Raw genomic sequence first — 25,063 nt, forward strand, 5'->3', positions numbered from 1 at the left:
CATTTATTAAAACAAGCAACTTATATATTGACTACAAGAATATAAATTGTGCTAGAAAGATCTGATGACTTAAAATATCGCCTAAATATTACAATATACCCCTCCGAAGTCTTAAGGCTTTCTATTAATTTAATATAAATTGTGCATCAACATTTGTTGATCTCATGTCAGAAAGAGGTCACTATTTTAAGATATAAAGCAATTTAGGCATTAATCAAGATTTTTAGCTCAAAGAACTACTAATTTGTTCCTTGGGTCGGATATAGAAGACGTTAATGCATAAGTTAGGGTATAATAAGCCTTTAATAATGGTAATTGGTGCTACAATAAAATTGCATAATAACTAATCTTTTTAATAAGTTCTTGAAACTTTCAACTTTATTCACCATCATTGCATTTAAAGCTTTATATATGTAAAATTACATTATGGTGACGTATTACAATAATTTCATTAATTTACTAAAATTAATTAGCCACCACGAGTTTACTATGACCCTTATTAATGCATTAAAATGTAAAGTTTCACTTGTTAACAGTTCAAGCACCGCGAGTTAACAATGAATTACTTAATTTTTTATTCACATTTAGCCAGAGCAAGTAGATACTTTAATAAATGTATTGTTGTCAGTAAATGCATTAATGAAACCTTATTAAAGTATAAACCAAAATTACTGTTGTGACATTTTATAGAACAGCCACTTTATATTTCAACAGGAAACTTCCCTCAGCTTTACTGAAAGCAGTTAATGCATTGAAAATATTAAAATCATCAGTATACGTGACCGCTCTAAATCTACTATCTTACTCATTTAGGCTTTTGTAGTTCCACGCACTAAAACAATGAAACAAGACCAATCTAGTGAAGAAAAGTTTATTAATTGGCAAAAATAGTCTAAAAATTGTAAATGAGTATATTACATGTAGTCCATCCCAATCAAGTGCAATTAATTATACATGTGGACTGACCCTCAAGGACAATGCAGAACAATGCAACAGTTCAAATGTCAATTAATAGAGCTGTTACTGTTTGCAGACACACATCTAGCTTTATATTCAAGACAAAATGGACTTACCTCTCAGTCCAGATGACTATGGGTGTGAAACAGGAACCCAGAATGAAGCTGTTTGTCCACTTCACTACTGAGTGGTTGCAAGAACCACTTGAATAATTTCAACATTGCCCCGATTACATTAATAAACCGTCAAACAAGCCAAAACCCACAGGCTTTAAATGAGAAACTCATGAATTTACATCAACTTTCCACGCAGAGAGATGAAAACTGACAGAGCAGTCAGGAATGTGTTCAAATGCATCGCTCAAATCTCAGTTTCAAAATAAAACGCCTCACTATTTACATTAAAGCATTGATGCACTTATTTCTTGCTTAATCAACTGTTGCATGTAGAAAAATGAGCACTATATCCTTTTTACAAGTGATGCACACATACTAAAAATATATATACACAATCAATGTGAAAATGTAGCATTTTAAAAGCTTCTAAATTTAGCAGAATCAAACATAATATGGCCTGAACGTATATATATACACACACTCAAAACAATGGAAATGTGCATATTTTACAAATGCAAAAAATATGCATCAGATGTTATTTATGAACCATTAATAATCACTTCAAAAAAGGCTGAATTTGGGGAAAATAAAGTAGCATTTCACAGATTTGAAAGCAGTAGATGCAATTACAATCAAGAGAACCATTCAGAAATTATTTAAAACAAGAAACCTACAAGAATTTGAGGTTAAAATAAAAGATTTACACAATCTATCCATAAATGGTGTTCGTTATACATTACATGAACCACTTAAAATTTTGTAAACCATAAAAAGGCACAGAATATATAGCTCGTAATTAAAAAAATAAACAAAAGTAGTCAAAATGTGCTTCCTAAGTGAAATAAATAAATAAAAAAGTGCATTTTTGTACAATAAATAAAGCATATTAAGCCAGTTGACTAAATAAATCAAGTATAAACAGTACACACTTTATTACAACACAGATTCTATTTAATAATCAAGCCAAAAGACACTTACAAACATTATATGGATAATGGGAAGGGGGGGAAATGAGGGAAGAAACACGAAACGAAAGAAAGGATCCTATAAAAACAAATCTAGCTAACTGACAATTTACAACATTATAGCAGTCGGAAAGTTGTGTGTGTGTATTTTTTTCTTTTTTTGAACGAGCAGGCAAATAATTCACTTCCTTGGCCAAAACAAGCTGAACTGACTTAAGCACACAGCTACTTCCAAATAAAAGTACAAAATAAAAAGAGCTGCAGGGAATTAAGAGAGTGAGTATATAGTATTGTACAGAACTCTACTTTTTTTAGTGTGTCCGGAGTCCGGCGCTCTCCGTGACGGTGTTTGTGTGTGCGCGATGAATCCTCGTTGCTCCTGGCGTCTCCTCCTCCTCCTCTTGCGTTCAGCTGAAAGGTGTCAAAATGAAGGTGGCAGTTTGTTTTGGGGTACTGAACCCAGAAAACACACACACTTGTTTTTCCCCCTCTACATCTACACACGCTCAGACCATCCCAGACATACACAGGCATGCAAAACCACAGATTCAGAACAGCATCAAAAGCTAAAGCAGACAGTAAACGTTCAAAGTCTGATGTCTGAATTTTTTGGTTGACAAAAACACAGAATTACTGCATTTTCCAGAAAATAAGTCACGTGGTCAAAATAACTTAATATACATAAATGTATATTACAACTTAATATATTGAATGACTTAATATACACTGGAAACAAATTCATTAGATTTACTCTTTTCTTTTTAAGAGGTTGCAAACTGTTTATACAGGCTAAATTTAAACTAATTAAAGTCAAACATTACTAATTATTTTTTTCAATTCAGCCTATATAACTGTTCGCAAACACCTTAAAACAATAATAAAAGGAGTAAATCCAATTTCTTTTCCCCTCAATGTATTTTAAGCAAACGGCTGCACTATATCGTTTCAGCATCGTATCGCAATGTGATCAATCGCAGGATATGCAATGTTGATTTTATTATAATTCTTCATTTGCATGTGATTAAATCCAGTGGTTGAGTAAATTCATTTATGCATTCAGGCATAAAAAAAACAGTACCATAAGTGACTTCATAAATGATTAATTCTATTAATTATTTATACTATGCAATTACTGTACTTGAATACTGCTAGATTCAGACAATTGTTTGGATCATTTTCTTTAAATGTATTTATAGACTTTATTTTATAGATATTAAATTATCTGGTGAAATTGTATTCATACCACAATATTTAAATACATTTTTCCAATATTGTGAAGCCCCAATTCTAACAATAAAATCTACTGCTCAAAGTTTTACATAAAAAACGAGACCTTAGTTGACAATTGCAAAAGTCACACACAGTTTTGGTCAGTTGCTTTCTAAAAGGATATTTGATGTGTACAGTAAAATAAAATACAGAGTGTATAAATTAAGCGGTGTCAGATGGAATCTGCAGTTTTTTTGTTTGATATTTCCAAGTTTTTAAGATATCTATCCATCTATTCCATCCATCAAAAATTTGCTGCTTGTTCAAACTAATTATTTAAAATGGAGCTGAATTAACAATTCTTGAAAGGTTTGAGATAACTTAATTGTTTTATGTTCAATCCACTTAAATTTGTAAAAACATCAGGTTAACTTAAAGTTGTGTTGGGACACAATTGTGTGGAAACCAGTGCACAGGAGCTTAAAACTTAAGTGAAGAATCTTATTTTATTAAAAGAAATTTAAAGACCAACTTGTTTGGCCTCATAATACATCAACTAAAAAATGCATTAAAATATCACTTTACAAATACACTGAACAAAGTGTTGCATGCAAAACTGTTGCAAACAATTTATTTGTGTTGAATTTAAACAAATAAATTAAGTTTTATAATCTTCAACTTTATTTGTTTGTTTAAATTCAACACAAATAAATAGTTTACAACCAGTTAATGTAAAAAAAATCAGTAAATCTAAGGAATCATCTCTGAATAATTTTTTTCAGTGTAATGTACTCATCTGCATATTTAATAAATAGATGTTAAAAACATGCATTAATAAAGATTTTCGTATGTAAATAAATGATGAGGTAAAACTGCAGATTCCATCTGGGCCTAAATGAGTCACTTTGGACATCATATGAACATTAAGAGGATTATAAATAATAATATGCAACTTATAGTCTGGAAAATACAGGAGGCACAAATTCCAACATTAACTGCAGTCAGAGAGAACTAGTCACTTTAAATGCTAATAATGCATAACACTGTATTTGAGTCCTGGAAACAAATGCATCAATACAGTCTGAAGAGACGACACAAAAGCATTAAGACATCTGCATGCACAACTATGTAAACAACATCTCAAACACTTAATGTCATCAGAAAATATTCATTTCTGGCGTCTAGAATTATTTTATGACAATAATAATGAAACAGCACACAATATTAAATGGCCACATGAAAAATGGTTTTTGGTCCCATGGAGAAACAAAACAACCAATACAAATTCATACAAATCAGCACCTGCAGATTTGAATGAGTGAACTCATTTGGTAGTTTTGTCTTTATTTAGGAAAACGACCACCACGTGAACAAGATGAAGGTAAAGAGTTTATTTAATTCACTACGGGATTGTTATAAAGTACACTAAATCGTAATTCCACCACAATAAGTGCAAAATAAACACATATGCAACTCAATGCATATAAATTCAGGGATGTATTGTACTGATTTGACATTGTATTGGTTGATTTGTTTGTCTTAGTGGGTGAAAAACATGTATGATCTCTCAAACCAGTTTAACGCAATTTGTCTTTTTGGGAGTTTGATGCACAATAATTTACAGGTTATTCATCATTTCCATAAGTAGATCTGATCTGGGGTTAGATTTCCTAAAAGCATTGAACATCAATGGTTTCCATGATGTACTCGCACTCAGTGTTTTTAGGAAAAGTAACGTGCTCATTTTTAAAGTTTAATTCAATTTATATGCAGATATGAAATCTAAAAGGTGCAAAAACAATGCAATTAAATGTCATGTTTTCACATCAATCCTTCACTCATGGGGAACCAACTCATCTACACATACAACAATGCAGAGATACTCTTTTTAGTTGTATATACTTCTAAACTATCAATCATTCATTCAAGATTGAGCTTTTGACTAGTCATTAAATTAAAATTACACTATGCTGAACCTGCATTTATTTCTACATTAGAATATTTCCACCATAGACAACAAATCCTCTGTAAAGCATGTAAACATACAGTGTCCACTATATCTCTGAAGATCAAATGCATGATTTCACATTTAATCCCCACAAATTATATGCATTTAAAGAAACAAGAACTTATTTGTTTTCTACATTACAGCTTTATAGACTGACTTCCCCAAAAAAGTGGTTTATAGGATAAGATGCATTAAAATTCTAGTAAATTAAATAAAGAAAACAAAAAAGTAGATTCTAGTGATTAGTGGACACTGTAGAAACACAGGATTGTACAAATAATTCAACTATTATTAGCCCTTTGGTTAATCACAAGAGAAAAATAAATAAATAATTATATATATATATATATATATATATATATATATATATATATATATATATATATATATATATATATATATATATATATATATATATAAATAATAAAAGAGGATACGACTTCTACTTCTGACTATATCCACTCATACTTAGACCATTTTAGTACAAGTAATTATCACTTTCACTGTAACTGCACATTAACACATGGATGTTTTTGCAATGAATTCATCGATTTTACATTTTAGTTTGTTTGTAATTGTAATAAGTACAAACAGGAACTACAACAACACAAGTTTGTCTAAACCTGCGACAGCATCTTACAAAAGCACAACAGTAATTTAAACCGGTTCAGAAAATGCCATTACTTACAAAACTTACACAGCTGCAAAACAATATAAAGGGCACTACATCCACATATCGCAATCAATTTCTTAAAAGATGACTACGCATGAGGAAAATGGCATGAAGGGGCTGTGTGCGAGGTAAAGTGTTTTTAATTGTCATGTTGATGATGCAGAAAATATTATAAAGAAACTGAAAAGTTTTCTGACTTCACTGTTCTGTATAAAAGCCGCTTGTTAATATAAAGACCTTTGGATGGTTTTACTATGGAAAATCAAATATTTGTGAGGCTCCAACCTAATTATTTCCCAGCAGCATTTGAGGAAAAAAAAAAGCCAAAACTAATACTTATACTAATACTTAATACTTTAGTTTGCAAACCTGGTTTGCATAGTTTCAAATGTAAATTATCATCATTCACTCCCATATTATAACCAATTGTTTTCTAAATAGTCATTATCTTTCAATAAGCTTTGAAAAGAGGGTTTAACATCAAGCAGAGCTATATCTTTAAAATGCTTGATCCCTTTATACATCAATGGAGTTTGAATGACTGCCAGTGCTTTATCTTTTTTTAGTTGTAAAAAACATTCTGAAATTGATCTAAATTATATTGTTTCTTTACATCTTTTCTCATTACACCTGAGCTCTGCTGCTGATTTGCACTAAGAACAATTTAAAATTATGTTTTATAGTTATGTTTGGTGTGAACGGCCTTTTAATCTCAAATATATTGTACAATTGATATTAATAACCTTTCACAATGTTGGTGAATTGCAAAGAACATCAATATAGTTATGAACAGACGCTTTTTTTGATCACAGTGCTGTTTACACTTTTTTTTCTCAAATTTAATCGAGTGGTAATAGCACAGAACAATAAATTTAATTGTTGCAGTTTATCACTGAATATATATGTACAACTATTTTGCATGTAATAGAAGTGAAATAGTATTGCTAAATTACACACACAGCCCCTTTAAACGTGTGGAATATCTTGCCCAGTGCAAATTTGTCTTTCAGGAAAATAGCAGTGGAACAATATCAATAAACTGCAAATATAGCGCATATAACGTATACAAATGATTTCTTTCCCCAACTAGTGTTGCTGAAATTATGAGTAATATCTAAAAGTTAATACGGAGGAAAAAACAACAAAAGCAAAACCAAATAACTGATAATTTCAGATTTTTTTTTGTTAAGATCAAAATTATTACTTTCCAGAATTGCACTAAACAAAACGGACATTGTAATTGTGCTTAAACTGAAGCTCTTCATGCACTGACTATCTATATGCTAAAAATGACTCCTGCATTAATAATTGACATACACATTTGAATGATTTGGCCTGTATGCATTACAAAAAGTGCATGTGAGCTCACACAACACATCACAGAACATACTGCGTCCTCAGCATTTACATACAGTACAAATTAAGCCTGTAGTAAACAGGTCACAGCAATGCCAGGAAGCAAAATATCGAGACACTGACAGTAATGCATCTCGATCAGACCTGAGGACGTTCTAGATACGTTTAAACTCTGACTGTGAAAATATTTATTAAATATGTTAAATGAAAACAATCATATTTAAATCATTACAGACATCTTTACAAAACAAACAAACAAAAAAAGTAAATGAATATAATTCATCAGTCCCCTTTAGAAAAGCAATATAGCAGTTCTTCCCTATTCATACAGCATTGGTGGGGGTCTCATCATAGTATAAAATGCAGAATTTGTCCAGTTCTGACTGCAGATTTGTTTTTAGTTTAAGGCAGTTGCATGTTAGAAGCAAGCTGACAGTGTAAACAGTGAAGAACTGCTACAACTGAAATCTTACATTAACAAACATGGACAATAAAACCAACCGATTGATGTTAACTGATAAAAATGTCAGATCCAGATCAGAAATTAACTTAAGATACTACAAATTAGCAAACATGATTTGAACCTTTCAGATATTCTAGTAAAATACAGAGTGCTGTCTGAAACCCTTTACAATATAAAACATTTAACTTGCTCTGACATGAGACACATTCAGAATGCTTTCTCTTAAAATTATACTGTACAGATGTGCGCAAAACTAAATAATTTAGACAGGAAACTAACCGGACATATAAAACAATTCAATATGGCCTTGACAACTCAACCTAAACACAAGACTACAGCAAAGGTGATGAGTGAAAATGCCAAATGAGGTCAATTAGAGTCCAATCATTTGCCGTTTACAACAATTTAAATGAAGAACTTAAAACACCCGAACCACAATTATTCTGTCAATATCAAATGTACCTACAGAAATGTCAATTCATAACCTGAGAAACATGATTTCGCTCATTCGGTTTCAATGTGGAGTTAAGACACTGACCCTTCTCCTTAAACTACAATGATTTTGACATCGATATTTCATAAATTCAAATGCAATACATGCTGAATTTAATGCAATAGTCACTTTAAGGCATTATGACCAGTTTCAGACAAAATTGGAGTAAGTTTACAACTAGCAGCAAATGTCAATAACCTACATGTGGACAAACACTGAAGTGCAGTAACTTATTTTCAATACATATAAATCTCTTCCATATACAACAATTGCAGGACAGTTTATAGTCACTGGGGCTGATTTTTCACATTAAACTGCTTCAAGACCATGTGCATAAAATGTAAAAGAATCAGAGTATTCAGATCACGCTATATTAATAAAATAAAAGGAAAAAATAGATTAGCTGTAGGGTAATAATAGCATGTCAGAATATTGTAGAATGAAAAACTTACTGTTTTCTGAACACCTTACCTGGGACGTCCTGAACTCCGGCTAAGATATATCCTGAATGAAGAGGAGAGAAAGACAGACAGAGACAGACAAACATATAAAGATACACACCTTCTTCTCCTATTAACGGTGGCGATATTCCCTCTCGCGTTCTCTGTCTCTCTCGCGGTCTCTGTCTCGCTCACGATGGCGGTCTCTCTCTCGGCTGCGCTCCCGGTAGTAATCCTCATGCCGGTCTCGACTGCGAGATTTGTGCCGGCGGCTCTTCTCACGAGAGCGACTGTGATCTCTCTCCCTGGACCGCTCCCGTCGGCTTAAGGATGAAAAGCATCAAAGAAAATAAAAAAGTATTAAATTAATAGATGAATAAACCTGGACAACACAAACAATAGACAATGTCTGAATTTAAAAACAAAGCTGATCATATTTCATACATATTTAACACTAACTGCTTTATTTTGACTTATTTTAATGCATTTTCCAATTTGTTTTTTTTGTGCAAAACTGCATTTGACTCATATAATTTTATTTATAATAATGCATTCTTAAAACCCAAAGTGCTACATTAAAAATAAAGTGATTTGACAGGATCATGAAAATCTCTGACATCATTTATAATTAAATTTCCACTTACTAAAATCCATTGTGTCCCTGATTTAAATCTGCCATGGCACTGGTAATACAAACGAGGTCTCAAAATGCGCATCATGTACATGAAAGATCATGCAAACCTTATGCATCATCCTCCAAAGCAAACACAAAAAAAAGCTAGATCCACAAGATCCTTACCCTGCCACAGAGCCATACGATTTGGACTCGATTCCATGCAAGCAGTCCTGCAGTGAGCTGATGAGAACTTTGCAGCGGTCGTCAGCAGAAACCTTCGACTGCTTGATCAGAGAGATGGCCGTCACCAGAGTCTCTATAGCACTGCCGTAATCAGCTGCAGAAACGGAAACGGTTAATTCACAACACACCACACCTCATATTTGTGCTGGGTGTAATGATCTCCACACCTGCACTGGCATCAGAAACGGCCCTTGAAATAGCGCTGCTGGAAATCGCTCTGTTCCGGTTCATGATCTCCTCAAACTCAGCTTCGCTCAGGGGAGTGCGAGACGCATCCATGTCCCTGAAGCACACAAAATGCTGATTAATGAACACGCGCAAACTAAAAGCACGAGTCAGAGCGAAGCGTAATGCTTCAGGGATCGAATTCACACAAAGAGCTGCAGTGGTCGTTAGTGCTGAATCACATTGCATCACATGTTAAATCAAAGTGAGGCACAGACATTTCAGCAACTAAAAACTAAAGCGACACCAAAATAAAAGGAAATACCATCCAAATGCAAGATAGACAGGTTTAAAAAAATAGTTACGTTTCACGTATGTTTTGTGGTATTTTTGTTGTTTTCTGCTTTGCGCTCTTCTCTCTCTCTCTCTCTCTCTCTCTCGCAGTGGTCCTATCCTGTTTCAGGTGTGCTACCATTGGTCGAGTGAGCTGTCATTCACCTTCGTCACTCAATCGGCGCTAATAAGGATTGGGTCCGCGCAGTATAAAACCGGTGCGCTTGCGCTGTTCTGGAGGAGCGCTTGGCCTGTCAATCTCTCAAACTGTTGACTTGTTTGTTCCGCTTGGTTTGTTTGCGAGTGCTGTGTTCTAGTTTTCTCTTTGTTGATATGGATTTATCAGTTAAACTTGTGCTGCTCAGGTTAATGTATAGTGAGAATATGAACGATCTTTATGAGAATTGGATTACCTGAGATCTTGTTTTGCTAATGGCTAACAGTCTGTACTTTACAAGAATTCTAGTATTTCGAGCAGCTTAGTATAACTTTGTATTAGTTCGTTTTTGGAGGCGTTGCCTCATGTGTAATTATGTTTGGGAGTTATGAAGTTTAGTTAAGCTACGTGCTGAAGATTACTGTTTTGTTTCTGCATTTTTCTTTGATCAGTCAGTTTAGTGGGTTGGGGTTTAGTTAGATCGTTTTGTTATATTTATTTCTTTGTTTTGGCAACACTCCTATTTTTCTTTATTTAATTCAATTATTTAAAATTACATTTATCTTCCATCTCATATTCATTGTTTGACATTATCCATTAATAAATACTTACTTTTTGTTTCACTTATCAAGCGTTTGTGTCTTCTCCTTATTCACCCAGCATCAATGGACTCACTGATTGTTACGTATCATCCTTTTAATTATTTAACATCATTAACACGTAACAATATATAAATACATTTAGGAGTTCACACTTAGACAATGCTTAACTATGATAGCAGGTTTGGCATGCTGTCCCAGGAGAGAACCTGAATCTCAAATCGAAGAGCACAAGGTTCCCGTTTGGTCAATGAGCATTAGTTTGGATAGGAGATCGGGTATTCTTCGAGAGCCCTCTCGTTTGTTTTATACTATGGTTAATATGGTGGTTCTGACTGATTCAGTATGTATGCGTTAAGTGCTTATGACTTTACAGTTCGCTTATGTACATGTTTTAAGACTGTTGGAGGAAACCGGAGTACCCGAGGAAAACATACGGGAACACAGGGTGAACATGCAAACTCATGGCAGAGAGTAACGACTGGCTCAATTAGAACTTGAACCTTTGGCCCTCCCACTGCGAGGCAGCAGCGCCAGCCATTGAGCCACCCTGTTGCCCTATCATATAATTAACGAGGAAGGAGAAGGGAAGGATAGAAGGGGGTTTGCCAAAAACGAAGACAGGGAACGGAGTTTAGGCAGGATATTCATAGTAGTTTTGGAATGATCTGATAGGCTAGCTAATGATCAGTGATGAGGATCAGCTCTAGTTGATCATATCACGTGCTCTTCTAGAAATTAGTTTGTGAAACTTCACTTATTTTTTAATATTTATAAAATGTTATCAAGTTATGGCTGTCAATATTAAAATGTAATGTGAAATGATTAAATTACATCTAAATGTGCTTCCAATGAAAAACAATTGAATGCATATTTGCAGTGTTATCTGTTGTAGTGAGCATGCCATCACAGCATACTATAGTAAGACTGTTCATTTAACTGTGCACATACACTTCGGGCTTTTTAGAGTATAGGTGTAGTTGTGGGCGATGTGTTTATTACCTGCCACCAGGGAAGTCTCTGTCATAAGGAGGTGGGCGGCCGTACGGGTCTCCAGGTGGGGGTCCTCTGCCGTCAGATGATGGCATGTTGTTTCCAGGTGGTGGGAAGAAGGCCGGGTTGACGTGAGGAGCCGGCGGTGGGCCTCCAGGTGGGGGTCCCTGCATGTGTGGTGGGGGTGCGAGGCCAAGCGGGGGTCCTAAGGGCCCAGGTGGACGGGGAGGGAAGGGTCCTGGAGGGGGTGGTCCCTGCTGAGGTGGAGGGGGGCCTGGGGGAGGCCCGTATCCTGGTGGGGGAGGCCCAGGAGGCATCGGGCCCATTGGGGGTTGCCCGAACTGACCAGGAAACAAGACAGGTGGAGGAGGACGGTCTCCTCTGTTAGGGGGTCCGCCGAGGGGAGGAGGCAGACCTTGTCCAGGTGGAGGGGGGCCTGGAGGTCCCAGGGGCCCAGGTGGGCCAGAGGGAAGACGTGGTGGGCCCTGCATACCTGCAAGAAGATTTGATGCATTACATTTTGAAGCAGAGAGGAGAAGGGATTACAAAAATACACATGAAATCAAAACTAACCGTATGATTTTGGGAGCTCACACTGCTAGTTTTGTGGTGAACATTAAACATCACCCATTCTTGATTTAGGACAATTGATCAACTTTTTCTGATTCACTTGAAAAGTGACCCATTCACCTCAGAGCATCAGTTTTCAGACCAAATATTGTTGCCAAATATTTGTTATTTCCTTATTAATTACTGATCTCATTTCATTCCTTCCCAAAGGTACTTTAACATCTACTTGATTTTTCTTCAATGATTCTTTTTGCCAATTTATCTGCCAATTTTATTTCCCATTATTCCAATATGTGCCGGTCCACAACAAAAATGTACATTTTTACCCTCTACTTTAAGTCTGTATAATGTTGTAGAAACTTGCATTATTAAATCTTCTCTATCAGTTGTTATAGATCCAACAACTGATAGAACAAATTACAGTCCTATTTGTTTCCTCCCATTGCAGACCTATAATAATAGCTGTTAGTTCTGATGTATATACTGACAATTCAAAAGTTCACTCCTGTTCAAGCTTATACCTGGGAAGTGTGGTGGAGGACCGCCAGGTCCAACCGGTCCAGGGAAGCGGTCTCCTTGTCCAGGTGGGCCAGGAAAGCGTCTCTGACCTTTGCCAGGAGGGAATCCTCCACCTCGAGATCCTGAGCCTGGAGGACCAGCCTTCCCCTCTCCTGACATCTGTCCTGACTGTGTGCCTGCGTGGACCAAAACACACTCTTCTAAACTGCAGCACACATACAGCAACGCTATTCTCATTCAGTAAGTTTAAAGTCCCCGTGAAATCAAAATTAACATTAGATGTTAGTTTTAAGGATATCTATAGTCTAGTGTGCTCCAAAACAGTGATAAAATTTACATTTACAAGATAAAAACATAAAAAGTTGCAGATTGTCACTTTATCTTAAATGGATTTTTTTTTTTATCAAATCTGCTGGCCAATCAAATGCATATATTTGACACGTCCCACCCATCTTTTTAAGGGGAAGGAGCTATTCTATGTCCCACCCTGTCTTCACATTTCATTGGAAACTACATCACACATCAAACAAAAATGCACATTTCAAAGCAATTCACGGGACCTTTATGATAATGTGAATTGTCGAATCCTCTGCGCTCACTTTTTCGTGACTGCATCTCGAACTGACTGAGAGACTGTTTGTTGCAAGGGGTGACGATGGGGTTTTGTCCATGCAGCTCCCGTTTAGACAACAGATCCATGAGCTTCCTGGAAGAGGAATCTGATCCCACGCAGACCAGAGCAAACCTTTAAAGCAAAGCAAATCAACCGTTTCAAACGCCACAGGGGTGAGGGCCACAGAGAGATCTTTATTATCACGAACCCAGGTCAAGATTCAGTTGATAAAACTGGGTTTTGCTTACCCTTTAGACTGGCCATTTGCTCTGTTCTCAAAAAACTTGATCTCCAGCACATCATTGATGCCTATTGAGCGAATGGCATCTGTTAAATCTTCATCAGTGGTCCACTGTAAAAAGAAAAACACATCAACATTGCATCCACTTAACATCTTAGGTTATTATATAACAGGTGATACTTTCAAATTAAAGTTTGCACTATATTTGAAAAAGTCAGTTTTGATGCATGTTTTGCCTGCGTTTGTTGCATTTACACAGCTTCGACAATCAGGCGTCTATAGCATTTTGCTGTTTCGAACGCTTTGATGAAACACTTTCATGAAGCAATTGTTTCAACTGTCTTAAAGCTTCATTTCTCCTATCACTAGTAGATTATTATGGCAACAGGACTGACCCATGTGAGGTTTCCGATGTACAGAGCGATCCGTTTGCCATTGTAGGTGTAGACGACATTAGCTGGAGCCCCTTTGGAGCCCTCGTTGCCTCCAGGTGCAGGAAGGGAATCCAGGTAATCTCGGTCCTCGGGTGCGTCCCCGTTGTTGGCAGATGGCGAGATGACATCGTCATACAGGTCAATCTGGTCATGAACAGGATAATCCGACTCCTGTTTGTAGAGACACAAATGTAATTATGAAATATTTACAGAAGAACTCAGATTTTCAAACGAGTTTGTATTATCCAGGTAGTGATGTTCAGTCATTTTTGCGGACTTCAATTTATTTAGTCTATCAGAACTGCATAAAAATGTCTTCGACATTACGTACAACAAAACAAACAAAACATGGACATAATGATGCTGATAATAATGATTATGCATAAATGTATTGTAGTTATTAAAAAAGATCATCAATTTCTGAATGAATACCGCCAAATTGTGTTAAGATTCAGATTTGTATTGTAATGTATTTTTTATTTAATGCCATGTCAGAAACCAAGGCTCTTTTTTAGTTTAGTTAATGGCAAGAACTTTTCAATAATAAACATACAACTAAAAACAAATAAATAAATGAATTCATAAATAAGATTCAGTGCTGATACATGATAAGAACTATATACTGATAAGAGTTTTCCTGGGGTCAGTTTGTTAAAAATGTCCTTAAGGGAGTTCATTTCATAAAAAAAGTCTTCTGGAATAATTAAAAGCAAGACAGTCCAATAAAATGTGTGTTACAGTAAGGGGAGCTGTGCAGTACAAACATTGAGTGGAGTCTTCATCTTTATGTAAAAATCTGTGGATTCATCTTGTATGTGCAATCATTCTGGTAAAAATCACTTGATTAAATCTAGTCTTAAAATTCTGTTTGACATTTCAGGTTGGATTTTATACAGTTTATTATTTTCTAGTGCATCCCAAACTTTTCAACACTTATTTAACCCGTATATTTATATAAGGTGAAGATTCAGATATAAATTAATCTACAAAAACAAATAAGAATAAAATAAATAATAATAAATGGTTTAGTTTAATATTGGCAGAGCATACAAACAAAATATTACTAAAAGATTATACCAACCACAAATTGGAAACTTCTCCATTTTTAGATTTACAGCTAAGATATCCACAGTTTTACATTATAGGTTTTATTAAACTTCGTTTAGCCTATTTCAACATTTAACCATCAAATAATAGTTCATAAAACATTTAGTAACTGTAATCTAAAGGATAATTTAGTCCAAAGAAACTGCTAAATATTTTTAAAACCTAATAAAATACACAAAATACATTTTTGATCAACTTTAAAGTCCCAAATATTAATCTCTACTAAAATGTACACATGCATACAACTTATAAACACCTGTAAGTTACACTAATACTATAAATAATATATTCGGTTGATTTAAACGACACCTTGACAAGCTGATTTGCATTTTATTGCAGTTCAATAAAAGCGAAACAGTGTGAAAATTAAACATGCATCATCCTGTCAGCTCATTTAAGAGCGTCTGACACTTCACGAACACGTTTAGGGTTACTTTAATCGATCATAAACAGAGACGTGTGTTGCTGGAGCGATGCTGTGCATCAACACGGCCTGCTTTTTCTGCACGAGCAACAAACAATGAACACGCGACGGAAAATATTGTGATTCGTGTAATAAACACACGCTCTAAACAGAAACTTTAACAAAATACTGATGTTATTATGATAAACAACAAATTATAAGACAGCAACGTTTACATAATTATATTAGCGTATACAAAAACAAGGCTGGGTAGCTAACGTTAGCTGCTAAAGTTAGCAGACGCCCTACTAGTTCAGCACGGAGCGCTGCACGTTACAGCGCGATTCTCTATAATACGTACGTGCTGCACGATATATTCATTATTAATTAAATATAAATGATCAAAATAAAACTTACCTGGTTAAATTCTTCTTCTACATCCGCGTAAATATCGATGTGGTCAACACCGTCCGCCATTTTCTGTTTCCCTCCTCCTCCTCGGTGCTCTCACTGCGCGTGAAGAAGAGACGCCAACGGGTGAAGCCGGAAATTCCCGCGCAAGAAAGCCAGACACGCCAATGAGCGTTTCACAATTTCAGAATACAAGTTACGTTTTTTAATAGTTCTTGTCTTGTAATAATAACAACATTCAATTGTTTATTATTATTGTTATTATTAATAAACATATAATTTGTATTTGATTTTATTGATTTGATTATTACTTGTGGCCTGTTTGGCAAATTTAGATAAAAGTGGTTAGTCGGAAAAACTATTTTTACTAAAACAAGCAAGTGTATGATTTTATATAGGGACGAACTTTAATTTCGTGTTTCCACTTAACTAAACGAGTTAATAATTTAGAAATCCCCAAATCCGGAGTACACAGCATGGATTCTTGAAGAAAATAAATAGCACTGGTACACATTGAGACTCTTATTTTAAAAGGGTTACTCCAAGCGTCTGCTCTCGCTCATATGAGCGCTACATACATCTTTCTCTATTGATTGACGAACACATATTTCATACTTAATGGCAGATCTATACTGTAATTCCGTTCAGTTCAAAACTGATTCACAGAAACCAGTATATAACTTTTGATTGCCTGTATACTATGTTTAAGAAGATGGCTGAATTTGGTCCAGATTCGGGGGGACGGGTGAAGGTGGGTCGCTATCATACGGCTAATGCTGCATGTTCATTTACAACAACAGTCGAATTTAATCGCGTTTTTAAGTATTAAGTGTAATATTTGTATTCTCAGGGAGTGACTATCGTGAAACCTATTGTGTTTGGAAACGTCGCACGTTATTTTGGCAAAAAGAGAGAAGACGACGGACACACTCATCAATGGACAGTTTATGTGAAGCCTTACAGAAACGAGGTTTACATTCATCTGTGCTTGCATTCATAAATATAAATGATACGATTCACATGTAACATATCAAAATATTTGTCTTTTCCTCCTGATGTTCTTAGGACATGTCTGCTTATGTCAAAAAAATACAGTTCAAACTGCATGAAAGTTATGGAAATCCTTTAAGAGGTGTGTTATTTAGTTTATATTAAAGTGTTATAGTTTAATAATAATTTTGATTTTATCCTGCATAGTTGATGAAATGTTGTTCATTGTATTTCAGTGGTTACAAAGCCTCCGTATGAGATTACAGAGACGGGATGGGGAGAGTTTGAGATCATCATTAAGATCTTCTTCATCGATCCAAACGAGAGACCAGTAAATGACATCATATGATTTTTGTTTTGTTCTGTGTGTACATTACATTTTTGTTTTTTTTAAGATGCAAAATATGACCATTGTTTAGCAAGAAATCTTCAAATGAAAAAAAAAGGACTCACACTATATTTATATAAAAATCTAAACTGTGAAAAATGGTGAAAATATGAAATAAAATGAAACAATCTTTTAATTGTTCAAAGGTTTAAAAAAATAAGATGATGTTTTACTTAATAAGATTAAAAAAGCAAGCAAAATGGGTTAAAAAGGGTTTAAAGATATATTTTAAATAAAAAAAAAGTAAAAAAAAAATGCAAAATGTGTTTGTTTCAAGTAGCAAATCATTCCTGGGCGCCTCATTTAGAGCCAGGAAAACCCCTGAAATTATAAAAGAATAATTACTAAATAGCTTGATAAATTGTTAAATTATTTTCCACAGTTTTCCATAAACATTCCACCACTTTGAAGACCACAAAAATGCACGGAAGTAAGAAAAGCATGAGGTTTTGATGTTGTTTTTCTCTTCAGGTCACTCTGTATCATCTGCTGAAGCTCTTCCAGTCAGACTCCAGTGCCATGCCCAAGAAGACGGTCGTGTCCGAGTTCTACGATGAGATGGTGAGCATCTGATCAGAGCTGTGTGAAAATACAGCATTAATGCAATCAAAACACAAGCCTCAAATCTGTGCCCTTCAGATATTCCAAGACCCGACGGCCATGATGCAGCAGCTCCTGAACACCACCAGACAGCTGACGCTTGGCGCTTACAAACACGAGACCGAGTGTGAGTGCTGACATTTACACTAGAGCTGTGGGACATATCAAAACAAATCAAAATGTTGCAATAAATGAGCCATTTAATACAAAATTATCCTTGTGCATCTCAAAAAACAAGCAGATGTAAATGCCGTTTTGTTTTGTTTTTTGTTCAAATATCTGTTTGGATTTTAGTATTGATGCTGAAATACGAGCAAGCACTTAAACTATGTTCAGAAAGAAATAAGACAGCAAAGAGTAAATAAACTATAAATAATCTATTAGTAACAACAACTTACGTAAATTAAAAATCAGCAATTTCTGTCACAAAATATAATATATTTTTAGTTTTACTTAAAGTAATAAATTATTTAATCAAAAAAAACTATTTAATAATTTCTTTAAATTAAATATTATTAAGGAATTGAACACCAGAAAAATGAAGGCTTACTTTTTTGCCGTATTACAGTTCACACACAGTATAAATACAAAGAAAAATCTTAAATGTTTTTGTTTTCCTGATCATTTTTGATGTTTTCAGGTTTATTAAACCTTTATTTTATTGTTGAAATGTCTGATTTGTTTTATGCAAAAGTACAATACGGCTGCTCACATTCTGAAGTTGTACTGATGCTTTCTTTTCACCCCCCAAATTTATAACATAAATACTGTATCTCATCTCAAATTTCACATTATTTAGCATGCTATCACATTCATCTTCAATAGCTCACAGGCCTAATGTAAACTTCTTATAATCCCTGAAGATACTATAAGGAATCACTGCAGTTAAACTAAACCCTCATGTGTCACAGTTGCAGAGCTGGAGTTACGAACTCGAGAAAAGCTGGAATCAGCAAAGAAAAAGACGAGTCTGGAGATCACGGAGCTGAAGGAGAGACTGAAGGCCTCCAGAGAAAACATCAACTTTCTGAAGGGGGAGATCCGCAGACTGGAGGAGGACGACCAGATGAAGGAGCACTGAGGACAGCATCTGCTGCAGCCTTTAAAGGACTCATTTATTTACTTGTTTATTTTGCATTTGATACATATACATTACTGTTGTCCATACATTCATTACTGATGTTCAGTTTTCCTGTCCAGCTCAATACAGCAACATGCGTGACTGCTTTTTGAAATTTTGTAGCTCTCGCTGAGTGGTTTTTGTATGAATAAAACTTTTTTTAGTTGGAATTTACTTCAATACATTTTACTTTATTAAAAAAAAGAATATATATATATATATATATATATATATATATATATATATATATATATATATATATATATATATATATATATATATATACAACTTTATACCGAATAGAATTAGACATGTAAACACAACAAATTGTAAAAAATTAGGCTATTTATGTTACAACACTAACATTTTTGAAGTATTATTTAAATAAGTTTATTATTTTAAATCAAATATATATACATAATTATTTCTTTAAATGAAATATCAAGGAATTGGACTCCCCAAAAAACGTATTTTAAGGCTAAAAGATCAATTACAGTGGATTAAAAAAATAATCCACTAGAGGCTGCAAAGCATGCAGTATCACTGTAATAACTACTAATATGTACAATATTCATTCATTCATTTTCTTTTTGGCTTATTCCCTTTACTAGTTTGGGGTCGCCACAGCGGAATGAACTGCCAACTTATCCAGCATATGTGTTCAAAGTTTTGATTTTAGTATTGATGCTTAAATATGAGCAAGCAATAAACTAGAGACTAAATAAACCATAATTAATATATTATTAGGAAAAACTTGAGTAAATTAAAAGTCAACAATTTCTGTTACAAAATGTAATATATTTTTTAGTTTTAGTTAAAGTAATACATTATTTAGCCTTAAAACATTTTAAGGCTAAAAGATCAATTATAGTGGACAGTGGATTTAAAAAATAATCCACTAGAGGCTGCTAAAGCACAACCATGCAGTAACACTGTAATAACATCTAATATGTACAATATTCATTCATTCATTTTCTTTTTGGCTTATTTCGCCACAGCGAAGTGAACTGAAAACTTATCCAGCATATGTTTTCCGCAGAGGATGCCCTTCCAGCTGCAACCATGTACATTATTATGACATGAAAATTAATGTTTTTTTTTTGTTCACCCAATCAATACTCCAGCAAATATTATGTTAAGAATATAATCAAGCTATATATATATATATATATATATATATATATATATATATATATATATATATATATATATATATATATATATATATACATATTAGACATTTCACATTTCAGTTCATGCACACTGTACATAGTACTTCTAATCTGCTTAATATTACAATGAATATGCTATTTTTTTTTTTAAAAGTGCATGTTTTCCTAAGTATTTATTATTAGTGCAGAAACTTCAACTACTCAGCTGGTGTATTAAATATGTTTAAAAAATACATTTTAAGATTAATTGCCATGCACATACACTCAGGGGTGGATTTAACCATAAGTGAGGTAAGCTGGAGGCTCAAATGAAACACCTCCATTTCTATAAATTCTATATTATATTTGGTGAGGGTCTATAAAAATAAAATTATTACATTTGTGCAAATGTGTCCTCCACCCCTGGAGCAGTCAAATCAGGTAAAGATTAAATTATTTAAAAACTAAATACTTCGTTATTTTTTTTCTTGTGAATTCATTTTAGAAAACAAATTAAAAATGTTTACATTGCATTGAAGGGGAACTATTATGCAAAAAAAATCACTTTTATAAGGTGTTTAATTATTTGTGTGGCAGCAAAATAACCAGCCTTTAATTATAAAATTTAATTAATTCTATTGTTTATAATCACACTTGATAGAAACAGTCTGCAGAAACACTTTAATGTTCTCCCTTTATATGTGTGGTCAGAAGTGAAAGCCCAGCCCACCAGTGACCATCTCTCCCTCATTAGCATACAGCATTAGTCGTGTCTTTGAATCTGCCACTATGCTGACACACAGGCATCTATAGCTCCGCCCTCTATTGAAAAGAGCACAATCTCATTTAAATTCATAGCGACAGTCCCCAAAACACAATTGGGATCAAAACCTACAAGGGGCAGTTTCAGAGGAGTCAGTAAACATTATTAGTTTGGTATTTTGAGCTGAAACTTCACACACACACACACACACATACACACACACAAGGGACATCAGAAACTTATTTTACATCTTGTAAAAAGCAACATAATAGGTCCCCTTGAAGATTTAAGATGTATAAAAGAAGATATAAGACAGCAAAATAAAAAATACACAGGATTAGGATTGTTGGGGCCCATGGTTGGAATTTCTTAGAGCCCTAAATAAACCAATCCATCCCCTGCACACACTCTATATTGGAGCAGCATGGTCTAGCAATGCTCTACATTTCTCAAAAGTGTTTAGTCTGGATTTTTCTTGCATTTTCAGAAATGTGTGCCTAAATCCCACAGAGAAACGACCCGGATGCAGTAGTAATGGGGCAAATCTCTCTCTCTCTTTCACCATCATACATCTCTCTCTCTCTGGCCTGATGGTAAAGCGAGAGCGGAGCTGTGAGTTCACACTGTTTCTGCGCGAGCGCCTTCACTTTCTGCTGCTGCTCAAGCAAAATGTCGCATTTATTTACCTAAAAACCTCAGCAAAAAGACGCGAGACTTCACAATCACCATCGGAATAACATTTTTAATCGTTTTCCAGTCTCCTCTCCTCTTTCCTGGACCGCGAAACATGGATAGATGGAAAAGTTTGTGTGCTTTTGGTGCCCGTGAGGGAGTTTGATACGGGCGATGAGTCCCGTGAAGAGATTTTACACATCAGACTGGAAAAACACTCATTTACTGCTCTATTAACCACTTATTAAACACAGCCAGCGGGGATATGACTATAGTAAGTACACATTTATATCATATTTCATAAATCCAATCTGTTCTGTTGTGATTAGTTTGTTAGCTGGCTAGGTAATTAGCATGGTAGCTTCGCAAACTATTATATAATACAAACCAGCCGAGAGTTTGGCTTTAATGTGATATTTTTTCCGCTTAGTGTGTTTTTACGGCTCAAAGACGGAGTTTAAACTCGTTTTTACTCTGATGTTATAAACTGTGACATCAGCATGTTCAAACATTTTGTAATGTGTATGAAGTTAAACTGGAGTTTATCAAAACATGCCGAGAAAAGCTTACAAATACGACGAGCTGTGTTGAAAAACACACAATAAACAAATTTCACTAGGAAACAGTGTGTATTTATAATAATAAGTGTTGGGATTGTTATATTGTGTTTATATTGACGACAGAACTAATGTAAATAGTGGTTTTAAGTGCATTTAAGGTGAATATTTGGATGTCTGGTTGTTACATGGTTGTTACATTATAATTACACTAAAGTATGTTATATCAGACCTGGGGGGTTTAAAATGTTGATCATTTAAAACCCCAGGTCTGAAATACCACACTTTTAAACATCATTTACTATAATTTGATTCGAATAATCATCAAAGCTACACTGAAAAAAGTGCTGCATGCAGTTGCTGTTGCAAACAATTTATTTGTGTTGAATTTAAACAAGCAAATTAAGTTTATTAATGTTCAACTTAATTTGTTTATTCAAATTTAACCCAAATAAACTGTTTACAACCACGTAAAAACTGAGTAAATCCAAGGAATCATCTTTGAATAATTTTTCTAGTATGATTATTAAGTGATCTAGTAATAAAGCAACCTGATTAGTGATTATTTGCATCCTTCAATTGACATGTACCAACATCTGCATGCTGCTTTTATCGCACAAAATGCCTAAAGTTTTTCATGTGGTGGAATGTAAACAACGGCAAGTATATAGCATTCCTAGTATAATGTATCATAACCAACATGGTGTGATTCATAACACCCCATTAGAGGCATTGATCTTCGCAGCTCCTCACGGATTGCGTGTTTCCGAGAATCTGGCTCGAGAACTGACAGCGTGTGTGTTTTCTGGAAAATCAGTGATGCAGTGATTGTGTCCACAAGCACAGATACACAATGAAGAAATACACCTCATTAAACATGTGCTTATAGACATCACCTATATATACTATATATCTGTAGGTCAGCTATGTTTATATATAATAACTGTAAGCTATTAGTTACTCGTTAATCAGTTCTAGTTATTAGTAACTAATAATGCTATGGTAACTAGTCACCTTCACTTTTCTGAATTTGATTGTAGTCTGGCATTGATAACCGGTTTCAAGGTTTACCGCGGTTTGGAAAAGTCAAGTTATTAAAATCGCAAAAAAATTATGATATACCGTTCCTAAGGTATATGTTAAGGCAGTGGTTCTCAAACTGTGGTACCACTAGTGGTACGCGGGCTTCTTTCTAGTGGTACGCGGAGGAATCAAATATGCCATATATGTACATGCTATGTATTTAAAAATGTATCAAAAATGATTTATATATGAATATGATGACAATAATATTTATGAGATCCAGGCAACCAGGTGTTGATAAATAGGCTATATGTAGGCCCACACGGAATCTGCGTGCGCTAAATTCTGCAGATTTTCCGCAGAATTCCGCAGATTTTTAGCCCATTATTAATTTTGTTTATTTACTTGAGTAAATGTGTAAATCTGAATTTATTCAGTTTTTATTCAGTAATTTATTACTTTTTATTTAATAAATTAAGGTTTTAGTTATGATACTCCGCTGGATACTCCCAAAATAATTCCGCAGAAATCCGCAGATTTTTACCAAAATTCTCCGCAGAAATAGCAAAAAACGTCCGCAGATTCCGTCTGGCCCTATGTTAAGACTTTACATTTAAGTACAGCAGTTTTAGTTTTTACTTTTTCACAACAGTAACCTATTTTTAACTTTTAAAAGCACATTTAAATGTTGACATTTTTAGTTGTTTTTGTTGTACAAACTATTTAGCATGTTTAAAGTGGCTGACGTTAATAAATATTCTTAATAATAGGAATTAATCTGCCTGGTTTTTGAACTGTACAGAGCTGTTGCTGCTATTTCAATACTGCTCATCAAGGTGGTACTCGGGGAGAGGTGGTACTTGATGAAAAAAGTTTGAGAAACACTGTGTTAAGGTTTTTAAAGTTTTTTTTCCGCCCATGTATTGTAAAGAAATCTGTGTTTTTGAAACTTATGAAGACAGCAGAAGTCGATGATTTATTTAAATCATTCAGCCTGCCATGTTTACTGCTTCTAAATATTATAAATGATTCCTAAAATTAAGTATATTGTGTTTAAAGGGGGGGGGGGAAGTTGTGTTTTTTGACCCAGACATTTAAAAAGAATATATTTTATAGCAGTAATCACAATACCGTAATATTTTTATCCAAGGTTATCATACCGTGAGAAGCCTATACCGGCCCATGTCTAATTGTAAAGCAATAATGTGCAACTTTTTTAAAGCTGCATTGGAATAATAATTATTGTGAAAAGCGCTATACATATACACTTGATTGAATTGTCCTTCACTTCTCCTATGTGATTGCACGTTGGCATGCACTGATCATGTTGCGATAGATTCAGCTCATGCAAATGTAAGTTAGATGGTTTGTTTCACAGCCCATATCTGACTTGGGACAAAACATTTTGTGCTTTTTTTGATGGGTGTGGTGGTGAATTGTGGATCACCACACCTGGATCGTGGCAGTAGGCAGTCAGGATTGCACTTAAATGAAGGAGTTTTGGGTGGGACGGCTGAGAGCATCACCACCCATCGGATAATCAAGCTTTGGGAGAAATCTCTAATGCCGCCTAGTGCTGATGGACGTCAGGATCCTTGTGGAAAAAGCGGGATGGTTTACAGTGTGTCAAACACAAATCGGTGTGTGTTTGTGTGTGCTGATGGTGACGGTGTTTCTCCTGTTTGCCCAGTGACTCAGCAGCACAGGCTTTATGG

At 34.6% G+C, this 25,063-nt stretch overlaps 4 protein-coding genes across 17 annotated transcripts in view; 2 read left to right on the top strand and 2 right to left on the bottom strand.

Annotated features, from left to right (window-relative positions):
• Nucleotides 1-2,002: 2,002 nt before the first annotated feature.
• Nucleotides 2,003-16,185, bottom strand: cpsf6 (cleavage and polyadenylation specific factor 6). 12 transcript variants are annotated; one of them, XM_005164452.6, is made up of 11 exons: nt 16,091-16,185; nt 14,125-14,334; nt 13,737-13,840; nt 13,475-13,620; nt 12,878-13,051; nt 11,796-12,279; nt 9,707-9,822; nt 9,480-9,633; nt 9,325-9,363; nt 8,802-9,003; nt 2,003-2,449 (listed from the first exon to the last, which is right to left on the bottom strand). In XM_005164452.6, the coding sequence occupies exons 1-10, from the start codon at nt 16,148-16,150 to the stop codon at nt 8,814-8,816; spliced, it is 1,677 nt and encodes a 558-aa protein (XP_005164509.1). In that variant the 5' UTR covers nt 16,151-16,185; the 3' UTR covers nt 2,003-2,449; nt 8,802-8,813.
• Nucleotides 16,186-16,622: 437 nt separating this feature from the next.
• Nucleotides 16,623-19,352, top strand: yeats4 (YEATS domain containing 4). The gene is given in 7 exon segments (NM_001002752.2): nt 16,623-16,835; nt 16,935-17,054; nt 17,150-17,216; nt 17,311-17,405; nt 17,934-18,023; nt 18,102-18,189; nt 18,974-19,352. Coding segments are annotated over 7 exon segments (681 nt in total). The 5' UTR covers nt 16,623-16,784; the 3' UTR covers nt 19,144-19,352.
• kcnc2 (potassium voltage-gated channel, Shaw-related subfamily, member 2) overlaps nt 16,728-25,063 on the bottom strand; it is a 139,056-nt gene continuing 130,720 nt past the window's right edge. Inside the window, exon 4 of one of the 2 annotated variants that reach the window (XM_073945388.1) lies at nt 16,728-18,010. In XM_073945388.1, coding sequence (XP_073801489.1) covers nt 17,967-18,010 — 44 coding nt within the window. In that variant the 3' untranslated portion in view covers nt 16,728-17,966. The remainder of the gene's footprint in view (nt 18,011-25,063) is intronic. The other variant, XM_073945381.1, reaches the window with a different exon arrangement.
• frs2a (fibroblast growth factor receptor substrate 2a) overlaps nt 21,711-25,063 on the top strand; it is a 35,586-nt gene continuing 32,233 nt past the window's right edge. For both annotated transcript variants that reach the window (XM_005164455.6, XM_017355028.4), the window contains exon 1: nt 21,711-22,042. The gene's annotated coding sequence lies outside the window, so the exon portion shown is untranslated. The remainder of the gene's footprint in view (nt 22,043-25,063) is intronic.

This window comes from Danio rerio, chromosome 4 (assembly GCF_049306965.1).
Source record: "Danio rerio strain Tuebingen ecotype United States chromosome 4, GRCz12tu, whole genome shotgun sequence".
Classification (NCBI taxonomy): Eukaryota; Metazoa; Chordata; class Actinopteri; order Cypriniformes; family Danionidae; genus Danio; species Danio rerio.

Coding starts and splice junctions, on each gene's coding strand:
- cpsf6 (XM_005164451.6), bottom strand. CDS start 16,150: ATGGCGGACGGTGTTGACCACATCGATATTTACGCGGATGTAGAAGAA. Junction 14,335..16,090: donor TAGAAGAAGAATTTAACCAG/GTAAGTTTTATT, acceptor CTCTACAAACAG/GAGTCGGATTATCCTGTTCA. Junction 12,280..12,877: donor TCCTCCACCACACTTCCCAG/GTATAAGCTTGA, acceptor ATCTTCTTGCAG/GTATGCAGGGCCCACCACGT.